Consider the following 18,073-nt stretch of genomic DNA (forward strand, 5'->3'; position numbering starts at 1 on the left):
CGCGGCGAGGATATCCAAAAAAAAATCATGCAGTAAGTCAAACCTGGCTATCGCGGCGCGAGGCCTTTTGGGAGACGGAGCTGCGCGGGCTGATAGGGACGTCCAGGGGACTGGGCGGAGCAATGCCCAGTCGGACCTCGCCGATCCGGCGCAGTAGAGACTGGAGGGCAACGCGAATCTCCGGGTTGAGATCACGGCTCAGAAGCTCAACTCCGAGCGGGTAGAAGGTCTCGATATGTTTATTAAAGTCATCTTGCGGGAAGTTGGTATATCCATCAATGACATCGACCACCACCGGACGCCAAGCGACGATGTTGCGGTGCTGGGTGTCTTCTTCAAGGCGAACGAAACTGCGAATAATGTCCGCACAAAGTCTAGTGGAATTAGCAATGAACGGGAAGGGAGAGGAAAAACCAGGGAGAATTAACTTACGGAATGAGTGCAGCCTCAGTCTCTGCGCGACTGCTCCGTCTTTCCTCTCGCTCGTCGTGATACATTCGGAAAAGAATATGCACGTAGGTGGAGGCACTGCCGCTCTCCTGCTTCAATAGATTAGGAGGTTGTTTCATGAATCCCTGGCGCCAGAGTTGCATCCGCAAGTCTTTATCCTCGTTGAACTTCTTCGCGAACTGGTAACTCTTTTTCAGCAGCCCCATGAGCCGGAGGAGCTCAACACTGGGGATCTGGGCATAGACAGTTTCATTCGAGAAAAGTTCGTGGACAGTTTCAATCATGAGGAGCTGCAGAACACAGTTCGTGATTATGCGGTTGAAGTAACGACGCCGAGCTGCAGTGACAGCTGCAGGTTGTTGCTGGTCTGACTGAGGGCGATAGTCCTCTAATTCAGCGCGGGCTTCACTTTGGACAGGAGGATCTCCACTTTCATGGAGAGAAGACGCGCTTTGGGATCCGTTGGGCTCCAACGCATCAGGCAAATCTGCTGTTGCTACAGCAGCATCCGGAGACTGCGTGAGGTCCCCGTTAACTGCCTCTGCTGGCTTAGACGTCGATACAGCAGCCGTGAAAAGTTCATAAGCTGTCGTTTTGCTGAAAAGCTCCACGAAGGCCCCAACAATCTGGGACCAGTGCCCCTGTTTGAACTTTGCAACATTCTGCAAAATCAGCTGTTGCAGGCAGTTGCTGCCAATTCGTGCAATCGTGTCATTTTCTTGACAAATACATAATGTCAACAGTTCCAGGAATCGGCTCAGCATGTACTCCAAAGCATCAAAATAGTGCGTGAACAGGGTAATCATGTTCCGTAGCGCCTGGATCATTGTTGTGGAAAGCCAAACGGAAAGGTCTTCGTGGTTTGGAACTTTAGACATTTCAGACTTGGACTGCAGGACCACGAAAATCGGGCAGAGAAGCTGTCTCCAGAGGACATCCCAAAAGTCCCTTGGGAAATCGCCACCGTGTCGGATTAGCGTATCGAAGAGGTATGTGAGTGCCCGTGAGCGGACCTCGAGATCATCTCCTGTCATAAGCACATCCTGGAATGCAATGAGAATCGGATACCAGAACTGCTCCTCTTGTGATTGACGGGTAAGTTGTTTAGCAAGATTGGTTCCATTGTCCTGGAAGGTGGCCGCCGAGGCACCGCGGTGCGACAGGGGACATTCTGGGGTCCGTAGCATTTTGGTGACGGTAGACCTGAGGGTCTCAATTGCCTGCAGCGATTTCTTTTGGAACTTGGAGTTCTTTGAGAATTCAGTCAGGCATACAATGAGATCTGCGAAGGCACCTTGGGTGATCACTATGCCAAATCTAGTGTTGTAGACCTGGGTGACATGGTCAAAAGCCATATTTACGATTCCCTCTGTTTGATGCGTTAGCGAGAGCGACAGAGTGATTTGAGCAACAAGGCTTACCATAGGGTTCCCGTGCTGCGACTGTGAAGACACCAAACATGGTCTTCCATCCCGAACGGATATTGTCGCCACGGGCCTGGATCATCTGGATCAGACACCGCAGAATCATGTCCTTGACAGCGGCGGTGGTGCTGTTTGCCATCACATGTTCGAAAGGCTTAAGGAAATCCTTTTGGAACTTGAAGCCAGGCAACTCCTCGATCTCCATGAAGCGCATCGAAAGTTGCCGGAGCGAATCCAAGGCAAAGAAGACAACCATGGTATTAGAGTGGCAGCCAACTTGGTTAAAGTGCTGACCCAAGACGTCCCAGATCTTAGACCACTCAATTCTGACACGAGTCATGTTGTAGTAACTGATCTCGACGAGCTTCTGCAAACTGTATGTTCGGGGCGAATCAGTGTGACCGGAAGATTGAATTTCTTGCCAGCTGACCTCACTCAAGGCCCGAACGAAGTCGATAATGGCCTCATGCGACAGATTGGCAGTATTGGTGAAGATACGGTCCACGCCACGTATCATATCTGCCGAACGGCTCTCCATGGCAATTTCTGGACGGAAAGCAGTTGGCCCATTCACAGAACGAGGGCGAGCGCGTCGTGTACTTTGCATAGATCTGCGGGAGGTATCTGCTGATGATGGTGCCCTTGAAACATCAGGCAGCGACCCCTCATCAACACCATCACTCAAGAGTTGGAGCCGATCAAGTTGACTGACACATGTCAAAACATCCCGCCACGAACCTTGGAGGTGGTTGCCCTCGGTAAAGGCGACGTCGAGCAAGGCTTTCAGGGCCTCGACATTTTTGGCCATCATCTCCCTCACGTTTCCGAGGTTAGTGAACTTTGCCAAAGCCGTCACAAATGCCACACGAGGAGTCTCTAAGCCGAAGGCACAGCTGATCCGGATGGACAGTTTGAGTCCTTCCATGCAGAGACGGATGGTTTGCAGGTTCGACGTGTCCTGCATCGGCGCAGACAGACCAGATAGGAAAGACATCCAGGTGACGTTGAACATTGACCCAACATGACGATCTGACGTTGCGGGAATGAAGTGCGAAAGCGCATCTTTAACCGCTGTCTTGCGTTGGGCTCGAATGAGGGAACGATAGAGTTGTTCCGTCTTGTTCGCCATTTCCTCGGAAGCCTGTGCGTATTTCTCACCCTGGATGTCTCGTCCAACGGTAGCAAATACCTGTCCGGCTCTGGTGGCCAGGCCGGTGGGAGCGGGGGGTTGAGGGTTGAGGTTGGCAGCATGTTCCTGCTCGGTGTATAGCACGATTTCGTTGCTTCCAATCTCCTCATAAATCGTCCCAAGATAGTCAGATGGCAGGTCTTGGTTGTCATTGATCCCGCGGTTGTTCTTGATGAAGTCCTCCTTGGTCATACGGCGGCCCTTCATTTTCGAACTGTGCTGATCTGTGTTAAGTAAAATCACAGAGTACGCAAGCACATATGCAGTGTCAGCGTTGGCGAAGGCATTGGGATTTTGAGTTGTATACCGCTCGGCAAACTTCAGCATAAACCGATCGATCTTTTGGGCTTCACCAGGCAGGCGGAAATGCTGCAAAAACGAGCGCAGGGATTCAACGAAGCGTCGCTTCGTAAATTCCATCAGATCGACAAAAGCATGCATAATGGCAATGTTTTCCGGCTCTCCCTCACCAAGATACTCTCCCAGCATGGCCTTGTCAATGCGGTCTGTGCGAAGCATGAAGCTGGCAATCTCTTCGGGAGACTCGGATTTGATGAAGCCTTCCTTTAGGAAGGCCTTGATGCCACGCTTAGGCTTGAAATTGAATTGCTGGACGGCATTTGTGAGAGCAATCTTTCGTTGCTTGACTTTTTCAATCTGGTTTGGATCGTCTTCGGGCATTGGTGTGGACCGGCCGGTCCCACTCTCGAAGGACTCAGGGTGCGGTGAAACAAGCACGCTTGTGTCCAAGGACTCGCGGGAGTTGTCGATCGATTTAGAGGGAATGGCTGCCTCGGGCTGTTCATCAATGCGATGTGTGGCCCAGTTGTCCAGTGAGCGCAGCATCTCCACAAGACATTCCAGACCCTGCTGCTTCAACCCGTACTCTGATGGAATGTGAGGCATTGGGGGCGGCGGAGTAGGGATAATGTGGGCACTTGTCAAGGAAGGAGGAAGAGTTCCTCGGTGGTGCCATTCAGAACCAATAGATGAAATTTTTGTGTGCTGTTCTTGGTACTGATGCTGCTGAGAAGATGATGTTACAACCGGTATACTCGAGTACCGGGACAATTGCTCAATGATACTAAGAAGGTTAGTTCATGTCGAAGAAGACCAATAATTCAGTAATACATACTTTTGGAATATATTCTCCAGCGCGGTTCTGTCACAGTCATAGTTGAGATAGATCTCAACCAGAGCGCGTGGATCACCACCTAGTCTCTCCAGGATCTCCATGAAGTACTGCTTTTGGAATGCAGGGGCCCCGCGCTTCTCGAGGATAGCCAGATAAATTTCTTTCAAGAACACCTCGAGTTCCTTTTTCATCATAACTCGCATGTCCTTCAGCATCAGCCAGAAAATTTCACAGCAAACTTTGAAGACGTGAGGAACGGCGCTCGAGCCATTGCGACTTAGACTTAGGCACAAATGGGGCCGTACAGCTAGAAGAAGATTCATCCCATCGACGCTGGATGAGCTGTTCTTGATTGCTGCCAGAGGGGATATAAAGGTGGCGGTGTGGTTGTTGATGAGATAGTGGATCAAGTGCAGCGAAAGTAGCTTCGACCTCATGTTCTGGGATTTGACATCTTGCTGCTGCTCGTGAGTCAAAACTTTATGGCTCAACTTGCAGAGCGCTCGGAAAACCAAAAAGGCATCCTTGACATAAATCTCGTCCACGTCGTCTTCGGCCGAGCTATCATCGTCTCTCTCCTCGGGGATGCCCGACATCGACCTCGTTGCTGATCGCTTAGCACGCGTGACTGTAGTCGGCGCATTGTCGTTGACAGTGGTAACTTCCTTAGGCGACTCGAAACTCTGTAAGGTGAGCTTCTCACCAGTTGGGTCTTTGGTTACGGGCTGATCAGCCACAGACATGGAAGCCGCCTCCGAGTTTTGGCCCACATCACTCGCCGATGCATCGAGAGTGGAGGATGGCTTTTCCAGCTCTCGCACTCGGAGCTCTTTGAGGTCCATCCGTGTCCGCACTCGATCAAAGACCGTGCTAACCATTTGTGTAAGCGACCCCTGAGCGATCTGTTGGTTTTGACTGGACTTGGAGTAGATAAAGATGTTGTAAATTTGGCGGACAGCTTTCAGGAGACCAGCTCCATGCACCACAATCTTATCGTTCAGGACCGCTGCCAACAGCGATTTGATGATCTGCTGTTGAATTTCAACCGCGGTGGCTTCATTCTCGAAGCAGTCGCAGATCGCATCGATAGCACGCTCGATAAGTGGAGGCTGTTCGCGGGTGGCATTGTTCTCTGTCTCGGCGGATGGGAATGCGAAATAGGAGTATGTGATCAGCTTTCCAATGCAGTCCAATGCAGTTACCTGCAGAGGAATGCTGAGGGCTTTGCTTGCTAGATGTAGAGGACGGAAGATAAGCTCCGGGTCAATTGCTTGTCCATCAGGTTGCTTGATATTAGCCAGGGCCACCTGTGTGGCATCCTCTAGCTTTTTGTCCCTCCGGGCGTCCCGCGAAGCAGCAATGTTGTCCAGAGCCGTGACAATGAATACTGTCGAGCTAACCGGGGTAGATCGCTGCGTCATAAACGTAGCAGTTGTTGACCGCGAGTCCGATCGCAGCCTGTTTTCTATCGCATCGTTGTCCTCCCGGGGTGGTTCCTGAATCGTGGGTGGACCGTTTGTTTGGGGTTCATGTTCAGTCTGTTCAGGCTCGTCCTTGGCCGGCACGTCTGGTTTTTCTTCATCGTCCTGACGCTCGGATACTTCCTCGTCACCGTTCTGGTTTGGTTCTTGTGATTCAGTCTGCTCGGGCAGCGTTGACTCGTCGGGGTTTGTTACTGTAGGAGGTACGTCGGGGGTCTCGGCGGGTTTCTCAGGCATATCAATGGATTGAGTCGGCTCAGGGCCGATTTCGGTGTCCGCCATGGTCAAGGAGACTCCGGGCGGAGTGATCTAATTAGATCAGAAACATCGAACGAGCAAACGTGGGGAAGCTTGAAACGATCGCGATGACATGTAAGGACGGGGGCTGCGTGTCTTCTCCGAATCGGGACTAATGCATGCTTACCTCAGCCAAGGATTCTTCCAACCTTGGAAGGTTTGGAAGGTTTGGCTGGAGCCGGAGATTCCACAGGCTCTCACCGGCTTTTTTTGCTAAGCAGAATGTTGATTGTCCGGTTCGGTAAACCTATGTATGCCTGTACTATCCATCTGTCATATATATTATGTACCCTTTATAATAGAAAATATAAGCATATAAATGTCAAAATAATGGCATTAATAAGAATTTGACTCAAGTAAATATTTCCCTAAGCTAGCTAACTTGCTTTGAAATGCTTTCCAATGTCCTTCTTATGAGTATAGTAAAGGCGGTGAGAAAGACACCCCTAAAAAAAACAATAATACACGTACCCGGAGCTTGAGCCTGTAAATTACAACACGTGACTACATCGGAAGAGGCCGCTGCCGCTCCTCTCACCGGGAGCCACAGGTAGCTCAACAGAAAAGTTCGTGATTTAGAGGCATCTCCTTCCACCCCAACCTTATCCATTCTCGGGCCTTCACGTTTCCTCTGTGCCGGGATCTTCTTATTTTCTCATATCAGCGTCAAGGGCCTTTATTCCTTTCCTTTTTATAATCACAACAAGTCTCAGGCACCATGGTTGCGTCAGCTATTCGGATGCGCACCCCGAGCGCCATGTTCATGTCCAGAGGTGCCGCCGCTATGCGCCGGCCCCAGGTCTCCTCTAAGCTCCAGGAGGTGATTCAGTATGTTCCACTAATACCAATTGTGATTACAGATTGATGCTAATGATGTTTCCACTAGGACCCAGGTGCCTGCGCTCTCTGCCCTTTCCCGCTTCTATGCCTCGAAGTGTATGACAATTGATTTATTCCTTTCATTCCTTTCTCCCATACACCAATTCTAACATGTCTATCCATAGCTTTCCCTCCCCACACACTCATCAGCATGCCGGCTCTTTCACCGACAATGACCGCCGGAAACATCGGCGTGTGGCAGAAGAATGCCGGAGATGCCCTCCAGCCCGGCGATGTCCTGGTAGAGATCGAAACCGACAAGGCACAGATGGATTTTGAGTTCCAGGATGAGGGTGTCCTCGCCAAGGTTCTGAAGGAGAGCGGCGAGAAGGACGTCGCTGTTGGCCAGGTAAGAAATTTCCCGGTTTTCTCCGTGGGGAGTGATTTGTCAATCTAACTTGCTTTCCCGATATAGCCCATTGCCGTCCTTGTTGAGGAAGGTGCTGATGTCTCCGCCTTCGAGTCTTTCACTCTGGCTGATGCCGGTGGTGACAAGCCTGCCCCCGCTGAGCAGAAGGAGGAGCCTAAGAGCGCTGAGCCCTCAGCTCCTGCCCCTGCCGAGGAGGCACCCGCCGCGCAAGAGCCCGAGACCTCGGGCGAGAAGCTCCAGCCCAGCATTGACCGTGAGCCCACTATCAGCCCCGCCGCTAAGGTCTTGGCCCTCGAGAAGGGTGTGTCCATCAAGGGCCTCAAGGGTACCGGTCGTGGTGGTGTCATCACCAAGGAGGACGTTGAGAAGGCCAAGCCCGCCACCACTGCTGTCTCCACCGAGGCTTCCTTCGAGGAAATCCCCGTCAGCTCGATGCGCAAGACCATTGCCAACCGTCTGAAGCAGTCCATGGCCGAGAACCCCCACTACTTTGTTTCCACCACTCTCTCGGTTACCAAGCTTATGAAGCTCCGCCAGGCCCTTAACGCTTCCGCTGAGGGTCAGTACAAGCTTTCGGTCAACGACTTTTTGGTCAAGGCATGCGCTGTTGCCCTTCTCAAGGTCCCCCAGGTTAACTCCAGCTGGCGCGAGGAGAACGGCCAGGCCGTGATCCGTCAGCACAACACCGCTGACATCAGCGTCGCTGTGTCTACCCCTTCCGGTCTGATCACCCCCGTCGTCAAGAACGTTCAGGGTCTCGGACTTTCCAGCATCTCCAAGCAGATCAAGGACCTTGGCAAGCGTGCCCGCGAGAACAAGCTTAAGCCCGAGGAGTACCAGGGCGGCACTTTCACCATCTCCAACATGGGCATGAACGCTGCTGTCGAGCGCTTCACCGCTGTCATCAACCCCCCGCAGGCCGGTATCCTGGCTGTTGGCACTACCCGCAAGGTCGCTGTTCCCGTCGAGACCGAGGAGGGCACCGTTACCGAGTGGGACGACCAGATCGTCGTGACTGGTAGCTTCGACCACAAGGTGGTTGACGGCGCCGTTGGTGGTGAATGGATCAAGGAGCTGAAGAAGGTCGTCGAGAACCCTCTGGAGCTTCTGCTGTAAACAGCAAAGCTCTTTTTGTTCTGACTTATCTGTAATCTGTATTAAAACACCTTGTCTCCCCCATTAGACCATTACATAGGTCCCATTTGTTTTTGATCTCTTTAGCAGCTTTAAATTCTCTCAATGGAATTTCCCTCGACTTATTCTATATTGGTTTTTAATGGTTTTGGCCAAGGTGTTGGGGAATACCTGATCACGTAGGTGGCTGAAGCCTTCGGTCAGGACCATACAACATATATACTAATTGAGTTATTATTTGAACTAACTACTTCAATAGAGGATAAGATGTCTTAGAATATATTCAAGGTCATAGTTATATAACTATACATACCTAGGTATGTACTAACATTAGGTACAGCATACAGCTATGAGATCAACATCTGGAACCTTGGTAGTGGGCCCAGGTCAATGACGTGATGTCACACCCCCCAAGCTTCCTTGGTATAAATCCTTCCTTTTCCCCTAACTCCCTTCATTCCCACATCTCGTTTCTGGTATGTTTATCTCTTCTTCTGTTCTAGGTGTTCTGCCTATATTAGTGTTTTAGGTACTGACTAGGGTTTCCCCAGAATCGTTACATCACCTTATAATAACCTCACGCGCATCACCATGTCTTACGCCGACGCAGCTGCAAAGGGCCCCAAGCAGTCCCCTGAGGACGTAAGTATACAAGTTCCTATGTCTAAATTACAATACTAACAAATGACAGGCGTGAGTTGTCTATAGTACCAAATAGCCCCTACACACAACTAACATATACTCCAGCCGCGCTCCCCTGTGGGCGGAGTCTACCACGATGAATCCGAGAGCACGGCCTCGTTGATCGACGTTGATAGCCCCCATGTGCAGACTGTGGATCCCGCCTTCCTCAAGCAAGATGTTCAAACCACCACCCAAGCGGAGCGGATAGAGCGCGAAGTCGAGGAGAAGAAGAAGCGAGAGGACGAGGAAAAGAAGAAGGCCAAGGCCGACAAGGTGAAGAGACATGGCATCTGTGAAAACACTAGCAACCCTGTCTTCCTTGCGAATGCCGCTATTGCAACTGTGGTCGGTGCAGGCCTTGGCTTCGGTGCCTACAAGCAACACGCGCGGGGCAACCTCTCCTGGGAGTTGGTCGGACTATCTGCCGGTGCTGTCGGGATCTTTGGTGCAGTGGACTACTTGGTCAGCAAGTAAGTTCTGCGTGTATTTCCGCAGTGATATATGAGTACAACGATGATGCTAACCCATGGCCTAGGTGGTTCCTGCAGAACAAGTTCCCCCCAAATAGAGGTGCAGCGTTTCATCTCTTTCGTTTCGGTGTTGCATGATTGCTTTATTCTTGATATACCATCCCAGCTCTTCTATGGTTTTGCATTTTATTTATTTGGCGAAATAAAGTCGGATTGGATTGACTGTACCAGTACCTTAATGACGATATCATTTTCCTTTTGAATTTAGGACTACTCTACATTCTTACATCAAGGACCTGCGATACTGGAAAGGAGGTGAGGGCCTCTAGTTCTTAGCAAGTGAAAATGTTTGTCGAAGGGGGGAGTCTACTTCTTTGGCTCTTGCCTACTTTGGACTCCAAGGCCTCCTTCCCAATAGAAGACTTAATCCTTTAGTCCGACTTTTAATCAACTTCTCCCATCCCAACTTCTCCCATCAGAAATTCTCTCACCACAACTTCTCTTAATGGCGTCTTCTCCAAACCAATTTTATCTTTTCGCAACACAGATTGCTTCTCTTGTGATCTTGATCGGCATTGCAACTATTTCCGTCCTCGCCTTTTGTCCCTCCAAATCCATCATTGGAGAAACCTTTCGCTCGCTTCCTGTGGCTCGGAAGCTGTCCTTCGGAACTCAGCTCGTCGCTCTTCAAGTTGCATTCCTTGTAAGTCACACCTCCATCCTAAATGTTTACCTCGATGTATGGATAGACGCTAACTGTACATAGTTGCTTATCCAGAGCCTGTTCCCATCCTTTTTTGGTTGCCCGTCGGAGTTTGCGGGTATGTTATAATTCTCCAGCCGGGAAAACACTTTACTAATGAAACTTCAGTGTCTTCGGCACCATCCCCGCATTGGAGTGCACACCTATATGGGGTAGCTTGGATTGCATGGGCCTTATATAACCTCTGCATGCAGGAAGCGACCTATTGGCTTACAAGCGCCAAGTGGAAAAAAAAGAAAGAAGAAATGGCTGCAAAAGCGAAAGCCATCGGAGACATGGAAGAGCAACTGGCAAATCTCACTGAGAGAATAGAAGCCTTGGAAAGGGTATATTTTGAGGTTGCGTGAAAAGTCACTGCGTTAAAGCCCTAGGAGATAGCGGAGACCTGTGATAGCCCGTGTTAAGTAATTACATAAATAGCCAACGAGAGAGGGGGCATTAGCTCTATTTGACATCGGATCATCAGAGACATATAGATCCTCTTTTAGAAGACGAAGGTCAGCGGGCGAATTAAAGAGGCTGTTGACGAACTATGAATAATACCACCACCCGTTCTATATATGACCTGGCAAATGTAGCTTATTAGGGATCACGACTTGTGTAGATATTCGAACCTCAGATACAACTGGAGATACCTCGCAGAATCTAAAAATATCTCAAGGACTTGCAGTTATATACTGTAGAATGCATTGTATCTGAAGGCGGTGAACTATGTCAGAATGGGCCCAAACAAGACCATCTGGCCTCCGGTTGGATCAGTTGATGATCACCTTGGGTGTTTGTGAAAAGAAAGTCATTAGCTCGGGAGCTTGTTACCTCATACTCATCCCGTTACCAGCCCTAGTGCTCCCTTTTCCACGACTTACCGAGTATCGAAGCAATCCACTAATCTATACGGGTTCACAACATGGTATATTGCACTTCCCCGCGATAGGTTTACACAGCTGACATGAACAGAACTCGCTATTCAACTCTGCTTTAAAGCAATCATCGTCCATCCGCCGTGATCTGGACACCTTTTCACAGTCCCCGACCACCTCGTCACCCGCGTTACAAGGTGCGCTCCTACCACCGACTCTTTGCAACCCAATATATTGACTTCAAGCTCCTAGGCCAGCTAGCAGCCTCCTTGGCATCACTTTCCCGCACCGTCGATGACTACTCAGCGCTCTCCAAGAAGGAACTGATTCCCGAGAAACAACAAAAGGCATTCGACCGCATCAAGAACTTCCGAAGTGAGCTCGCAGACTATCGGACACAATTCGATCGACTCCGCAAAGAACGTGAGGATGCAGTATGTGCCCAGCAATCCTTTCATGGAGTACTTCCAATACTGACTCCATACCAGCAATCAGTTAGCAACCACAATGAACTCCTAGGCCGTCGCCCACACCACGCCGCAACACCAGAGAACCCCTATGCGCAATCCTCACTCCCACAGAGTACCTCCGCCTTTGCACCCTCATCCTCCGGTCTCGGCTTTGGCGCTAGCCCGGCAGACTACAACCGCGAAACCCACGCGCTGCGCGAGCAATCCTTCTTCTCCAGCACACACAACCAACTCGATGATTTCCTGGACCGGGGAAGAGCGGTCCTCACCGACCTGGGACAGCAGCGTGAAGTACTCAAGGGCACGCAACGGCGACTATACAGCGTTGCAAACACCCTTGGTGTGAGCGGCGATACAATCCGGATGGTGGAGCGGCGGGCGCGTCAGGATAAGTGGATTTTCTGGGGCGGAGTGATGATTTTCTTCTTGTTCTGCTGGGCAGTGTTACACTTCTTGCGGTAGGATTATATCGCTATGTGTTGTTGGTCTTTGCCTGGATGGGTATATTTGGGAGCTGGCGAGGGTTCTCGGGGTTTACCTGGGTTTACCTGGGTAGGGTGTGATTCTGTATCTTGTATTGGGTTCATCAGCGCCGGCGTTTGGTCTTTACAATTGATGTCCTTATTGCCAATCAAGTGTCTATGTTTAGCTGTGGGTGTGGTATTGTAAGTGTATATATATTTATGGGGTCATATATGGTAGATGCAACTATGGTCTATTACTAGCTATTATTCTTGTGAAATGCAAATACATTGCATGGGTCTGATGTAGACACGTTATCGACTACTTAAATATATATTGTACATAGGCATTGGGTGAAATTGGAACTTGTCTATGACCTGGGTATACTATATGTAGGATATGGAGGAGATGTAGTATACACCTTCCATTGCATATAAGCCGGTCTCTTCTTTAAGGCATTGTCCCTAGATATATCTATATCTTTATATATCTCCAACTGCTAAAGTACTTTTGACACATGAAAATAATTACCTTGGCAAGATGATGTGATACCACATGCAGAAGTCCACATCCATTGCTCCGGGAACGGGATGTTATAACCATTCTATATAGCTATGTAGTATATGTAGCATGGGAATAAAATATTATTATTGTCATAGTAAAGTAAGAATTAAAACAATTCCAACATAACAATTAATTAATTAAAAGAAGTACAATAACTAGTTATACTCCATATAACTAGTTACTTGAAAAGTAAACTCAGCCGAGCATCGGGAGCTCGGAAACTGTTGTGTTTCCTCTCAGGTGGAGCCCCCCCCAATCTCTTTCACCGGAATCTCCTCCTTCCCCTTCCAACTTTCTTCTTCTCTTCATCTCTCTCTCTCTCCAACATATCAAATCATGTTTGCCGCTCGTCGTACTGTTAACCTTTTCCAGAAGCGTGCCTTCTCGGCCTCCGCTATCAATGTGCGTATCAATTCCTTTCTATCTTCTAATTGGAAAGCTAACTCCTCGTGTAGGCCTCCAAGGTCGCCGTTCTCGGTGCTGCCGGTGGTATTGGCCAGCCTCTCTCCCTGCTGCTGAAGCTCAACCCCCGTGTTTCCGATCTCGCCCTCTACGATATCCGTGGTGGACCCGGTATGAATATGATTATTTCTACTCAATTCAACAACAAATACTGACCTTTGTTTTAGGTGTCGCTGCTGATTTGAGCCACATCAACACCAACAGCACTGTTACTGGCTACAACCCCGATGCTTCCGGTCTCCGTGACTGCCTCGAGGGCTCCGAGATCATCCTCATTCCCGCTGGTGTTCCCCGCAAGCCCGGTATGACCCGTGATGACCTCTTCAACACCAACGCCTCTATCGTCCGCGACCTTGCTAAGGCCGCCGCTGAGGCCGCCCCCAAGGCCCACGTTCTGGTCATCGCTAACCCCGTAAGTCGCAAAAAATCACAATCACCGCAACAATTAGGTGCCCTTACTAACCATCCATCATGAAAAAGGTCAACTCCACCGTCCCCATCGTCGCCGAGGTCTACAAGGCCCGCAACGTCTACGACCCCAAGCGTCTGTTCGGTGTCACCACCCTTGACGTCGTCCGTGCCTCGCGCTTCATCTCGCAGGTCCAGAACACCAACCCCTCCGGCGAGGCTGTCCCCGTCGTTGGTGGCCACTCCGGTGTGACCATCGTCCCCCTGCTTTCGCAGTCCAACCACTCCTCCATCGCCGGCCAGGCCCGCGATGCCCTTGTCAACCGCATCCAGTTCGGTGGTGACGAGGTTGTCAAGGCCAAGGACGGTGCCGGTTCCGCCACCCTCTCCATGGCCATGGCTGGTGCCCGTTTCGCCGAGTCTCTCCTCCGCGCCGCCCAGGGCGAGAAGGGTGTCATTGAGCCTACCTTCGTCGACTCCCCTCTGTACAAGGACCAGGGTATTGACTTCTTCGCTTCCCGCGTCGAGCTCGGCCCCAACGGTGTTGAGCAGATCCACTCCGTTGGTGAGGTCAACGAGTACGAGCAGGGTCTCCTCGAGGCCTGCCTGGCTGACCTGAAGAAGAACATCCAGAAGGGTGTTGACTTCGTCAAGGCCAACCCTTGAAAAATTCTCTGTACAACTATCCATATCTCGTCGTGACTTTTGTTTTTTTTTTGTAATAATGAAAGTGTATGACAATGTTCTTTTACTAGATCGATGATCCATTCTAATCCATAAATCGGTCTATACTACGATCCTCAACTTGTAGCTTGGCCCAATTTTCGAGCTAAATCATACGTTGAAACTAGCTAAACTCATTTCGCTCCATGTCCGCAATGCAAAAAGAAAGAGAAAGATGTCGCAACTAATTACTCTGTACCTGAGATGAACCGAAAACAGCAAGCAAACACGAAAAAAACAAACAAACAACGATAAAACGAAAATGAAATAGCGAGCTGAATACCAGACCTGCATCGATATGGAAATAAACAAGAATAAATCAAGTATAACTCCGCATAGCATCTAGGTATCCCGTTCCACCGCGCAGGTCTTGATCGAACGTCTCGGCCACCTCTAGTACGCTCTTGATATGCTCCATGGAGAGGGGTGCGTTCTCATTGACAGCCAGGGCTTGTGCGGTGCGGACGGAGTTTTTGATCTGATAGTAAACCGGTTAGTTTGTGGACCAGAAGGGAAGTATATATAGAATGGGACGAAAGAACATACCTGTCGCCCATTCAGCGTGTGCCTGGAGAGCATATCATAATCCTCCTCGGAGAAAGAAGCAATATGCACACCCTCAATAGCGCGCACGCGCTCTAAGAACATCTTCCAAATACTTCTCTTCGCCTTGGAAGTCAGATCACCATAACGCAAGGCGACATGGATACGCGACTGGAAGGCATCGTCGAAGGTCTCAACACGGTTGGTAGTCAAGAACAGAATGCCCTGGAAGTACTCCAGCAGACGGAGGAAGATGCTGACAAGGGCATTGCGGTGGATATCGTGGATAGTGCGCTTCTCAAGGAAAACATCTGCCTCATCGAGGAGGAGTACTGCGCCCCAAGAGTGCGCGATATCCAGGATCTTGTTCAGCTCCGCCTCCAGGGTGCGTGAGTCAGTACCCAGTTCGCCAGCGCTGACCATATACAGCGGGCGACGGAGTAGCTCGGCGATGCCCTCTGCTGTCAGGGTCTTACCTGTACCGGGTGGACCATGCAACACGGCAACAAGACCCTTACCCTTACCCTGGATGACATCGTCGATGTTCTGGGCGGCATGGAAGGTATGCGACTCGACGAGGGCCTTGACGATGGACTTTTGGTTGGACGGGAGGACAAGCGAGCCAAAGGCTTCCTTATCCCACTCGATATCGCTGATACCCGAGATAGTGAATTCAAGCCAGAGCTTCTCGCTGAAGGCAAAGCCGAGAACGACAGGAGAAGCGACGAGAAGCTCCTCCTCGGTGAACTCGCGCTCCTTGGTATCAGCAGCGGCACCTTCAATGCGGTCCATCTTCTCCTTCTGGATTTCAGCACCGTTTTCATCGACTTCGACCTCGACGACGCGCGGACATCCATCTGTATCCTCGACGACCTTGTACATCGTCCGTGGGGTATCGGAGGCACCGCCATGCTCGGAGTCCGAGTCCGATCCACCACAGCAGCAGCCGTCGCTATCATCACCCTCGTCACCGCTGATCCCCAGATCTTCGGGATCGATCAGATCCGGATCCTTGGGTCGGACAGTGGAGATGGGATAGTTAGGGTTGATGCGACGGTGGATAGCCGGGTCGATCATGACGCGGCCATTGATATTGACCTTGATGATGAGGGAGCGCTTTTTCTTGTAGAAGGCCATACCTTTGTGGAAGCGGTAGTTCATACCACGGAGGGAGACGAAGCGCTTGCCGCGTTCGATGAGACGGGCACGCAGACCCTCGGCGTCACGGTGGTACTTCAGCGGGTAGCAGGCGAGACTGGTGATCTTGCGAGCGCCCTTGAAGGCGTCGACCTCAGCGGACATAGTGCCGAAGCCGTAATCCTTGCCATCGTACTCGAGGTAGCGGCCATCAACACTGTACCACTGGCCCTTCATGAAGGAGGACTCTTTGACAGCGTACTCGATCTTGAAAGCACGTGGTTCATCAGAGCTGCCGTAGGTCGGGGTGTAAGCAATGGTATTGGGCTTGTAGAGAGCCCATAACAGATCGAAGGTGATAGTGTTGGCCTCGAGCAGCGGGTAGAGAGTCTTCTTGATGTCTGCGTAGTCAGTGTCAAGGTATTTGATAAGAACCTTCAGATGGGCGGCTTTGACCGCGGCAGCCTTTCTGGGTTTTTTCTTCTTCTCACTGCGCGACTGCTTCTTCAGGTCTTTCATGTACTGCCTTGTTTCCTCCAAATACAGGAACAGCATGTTGGGATCGACGACGGCGGGCTCTTGCACGAGACTGACGCCTTTGACGCCATCCATGATCTTGGAGAGGGCATCGCGGAGAGGTTTGCTCTTGATATCGACGACAGTCTCGAGGTACTTGTTCTCCCAGTTGAACTTGCGACGGATGTTGAAGATATACTGGTCCCATTCGTCGGCATCGGGGTCATCCACGGTCTCAGTGAGCTTGTACTTATGGATGGTGGTATCCCATACTATATAACCGGTCAGCCAAACCAAAAGAATCCAAGGCATGAGGTTGAAGGAAAAAGGGAAACTAACATTGATCTACACGCTTATAGGCCACCTTGGAAGCGGGCTTCTTCTTCTTTGACCGCTTCTCGCGGCGAGTTTCGCCTACGGAATCATTGGCGGCCAGATCATCCGCAGTCAATTCACGCAGCTTCTTAGCTCTCCTTTTACTAAGTTTGAGCTTTGTGACTAATTTCCGTAAGGCCTTGTCATCTATTTCATCATCGGAGTCCGTGGAAGACTCCGAATTTGACTCAGAGGGTGAGTCGGATTCGGAATCCGATGTCTCGGCCTTGCGCGACCGCTGCTTCTTCTTCTTGCGACGTTTCTTATCCTTCAGTGCACGTCTTGCACGTGCCTTTCGTAATCGATGTCGCTTGCGCTTCTCAGCATCGGAGTCGCTCTCTGTGGAATCTGATTCTTCCTCAGAGTCGGCATCGCTGTCGGATTCCGAGGAAGAAGAAGAATCCGAGGAACTGTCACTTTCATACTTTTTCTTGTTCTTCTTTTTGTGTTTTTTACACAGTTTGGGGGTAGAGGCTGGAGTAGTTTCGGGTGCGGGGGGCGACAGCAGCGTCTTTGACTTCTTTGACTTCTGTAGATTGGGCAGAGCCATTCAGGTTTTCTGATGGAACAACTTCATCTTTGGCCTGGGCTGGGATAGAAATGGGATCCATGATAGCTCAGGTGAGCTGAAGCTACAAGCTGCAGGCTGGGAAGTAAGCTGTCAGCTGTCAGCCGTAAGCGGAAAGTTGACGAGTTGGAGTGAAATAGGAAACAGATTAAATAAAAAGAAAAAAAAAAAAAAGGGAGGTAGAGAAAAGATTAGAGAGAAAAAAAAAAAGGAGAAGAAAGAGAAATACAAAGAAGAAAGAGAATGGCTCTGTGGGTGAGACGCATTTTATGTGAAAGGAGAGGCATCAGGCTGCAGGTCTGAAGCCAATCAGTTGAGCCCACGAAGTGATGTGCTGGTCTGCCTATGGGAAATATACGGTGTGTACAGAGTACAGAGTACTTATTAGTTAGTTATTTATTACTTTGATATTTGCTTTTCTTTCTTGGCTATTAAGCGCCAAGGTTGGACAGCTATGTAATTACAATATAGTTAACTACTATGTAGTTGGTTATAGAAGGCATACATATGTGTATATATATATACCTGTGATACCCTATAGTATACCCTACAAAGAAACATTCAATGACTTATGTCTCAATGAAATGTTCAAAAACAAAGGGATCGAATTAATATCCAAGTTGCAGGTTATAGTTAACTAGTTAGTAGTATCCAGATGTCCTCTCTGGTTACAACTCCGCCCATATAGACCCTGCATATATCTTTAAAC

The 18,073-nt window shown here is 50.0% G+C and overlaps 7 protein-coding genes across 7 annotated transcripts; 5 read left to right on the forward strand and 2 right to left on the reverse strand.

The window, feature by feature from the left end:
• Positions 1-26: 26 nt before the first annotated feature.
• Positions 27-5,961, reverse strand: N7516_007829 (Arf family guanine nucleotide exchange factor SEC7; the record flags this gene model as incomplete). Its single annotated transcript, XM_057220549.1, has 4 exons — positions 27-374; positions 433-1,819; positions 1,872-4,147; positions 4,199-5,961. The coding sequence occupies 4 exons, from the start codon at positions 5,959-5,961 to the stop codon at positions 38-40; spliced, it is 5,763 nt and encodes a 1,920-aa protein (XP_057070821.1). The 3' UTR covers positions 27-37.
• A 733-nt stretch (positions 5,962-6,694) lies between these two features.
• On the forward strand, positions 6,695-8,341 carry N7516_007830 (putative pyruvate dehydrogenase complex, dihydrolipoamide acetyltransferase component; the record flags this gene model as incomplete). The annotated part of the gene is made up of 4 exons (XM_057220550.1): positions 6,695-6,804; positions 6,863-6,912; positions 6,981-7,204; positions 7,271-8,341. 4 exons carry the CDS (start codon positions 6,695-6,697, stop codon positions 8,339-8,341), a joined length of 1,455 nt encoding a protein of 484 aa, XP_057070822.1.
• A 609-nt stretch (positions 8,342-8,950) lies between these two features.
• On the forward strand, positions 8,951-9,651 carry N7516_007831 (uncharacterized protein; the record flags this gene model as incomplete). The annotated part of the gene is made up of 3 exons (XM_057220551.1): positions 8,951-9,001; positions 9,107-9,513; positions 9,579-9,651. The coding sequence occupies 3 exons, from the start codon at positions 8,951-8,953 to the stop codon at positions 9,649-9,651; spliced, it is 531 nt and encodes a 176-aa protein (XP_057070823.1).
• Positions 9,652-10,018: 367 nt separating this feature from the next.
• On the forward strand, positions 10,019-10,432 carry N7516_007832 (uncharacterized protein; the record flags this gene model as incomplete). The annotated part of the gene is made up of 2 exons (XM_057220552.1): positions 10,019-10,216; positions 10,385-10,432. 2 exons carry the CDS (start codon positions 10,019-10,021, stop codon positions 10,430-10,432), a joined length of 246 nt encoding a protein of 81 aa, XP_057070824.1.
• Positions 10,433-10,987: 555 nt separating this feature from the next.
• On the forward strand, positions 10,988-12,129 carry N7516_007833 (golgi SNAP receptor complex member 2 family protein; the record flags this gene model as incomplete). Its single annotated transcript, XM_057220553.1, has 4 exons — positions 10,988-11,053; positions 11,234-11,333; positions 11,389-11,570; positions 11,625-12,129. 4 exons carry the CDS (start codon positions 10,988-10,990, stop codon positions 12,066-12,068), a joined length of 792 nt encoding a protein of 263 aa, XP_057070825.1. The 3' UTR covers positions 12,069-12,129.
• An 839-nt stretch (positions 12,130-12,968) lies between these two features.
• Positions 12,969-14,168, forward strand: N7516_007834 (malate dehydrogenase; the record flags this gene model as incomplete). The annotated part of the gene is made up of 4 exons (XM_057220554.1): positions 12,969-13,034; positions 13,088-13,205; positions 13,262-13,506; positions 13,575-14,168. 4 exons carry the CDS (start codon positions 12,969-12,971, stop codon positions 14,166-14,168), a joined length of 1,023 nt encoding a protein of 340 aa, XP_057070826.1.
• Positions 14,169-14,544: 376 nt separating this feature from the next.
• Positions 14,545-17,346, reverse strand: N7516_007835 (ATP-binding protein; the record flags this gene model as incomplete). Its single annotated transcript, XM_057220555.1, has 3 exons — positions 14,545-14,703; positions 14,772-16,693; positions 16,761-17,346. 3 exons carry the CDS (start codon positions 17,344-17,346, stop codon positions 14,545-14,547), a joined length of 2,667 nt encoding a protein of 888 aa, XP_057070827.1.
• Between the last annotated feature and the right edge of the window lie 727 nt (positions 17,347-18,073).

The sequence above is a fragment of the Penicillium verrucosum genome, assembly GCF_028828655.1.
Source record: "Penicillium verrucosum strain IBT 35672 chromosome Unknown utg000003l_segment0_segment0, whole genome shotgun sequence".
NCBI lineage: Eukaryota > Fungi > Ascomycota > Eurotiomycetes > Eurotiales > Aspergillaceae > Penicillium > Penicillium verrucosum.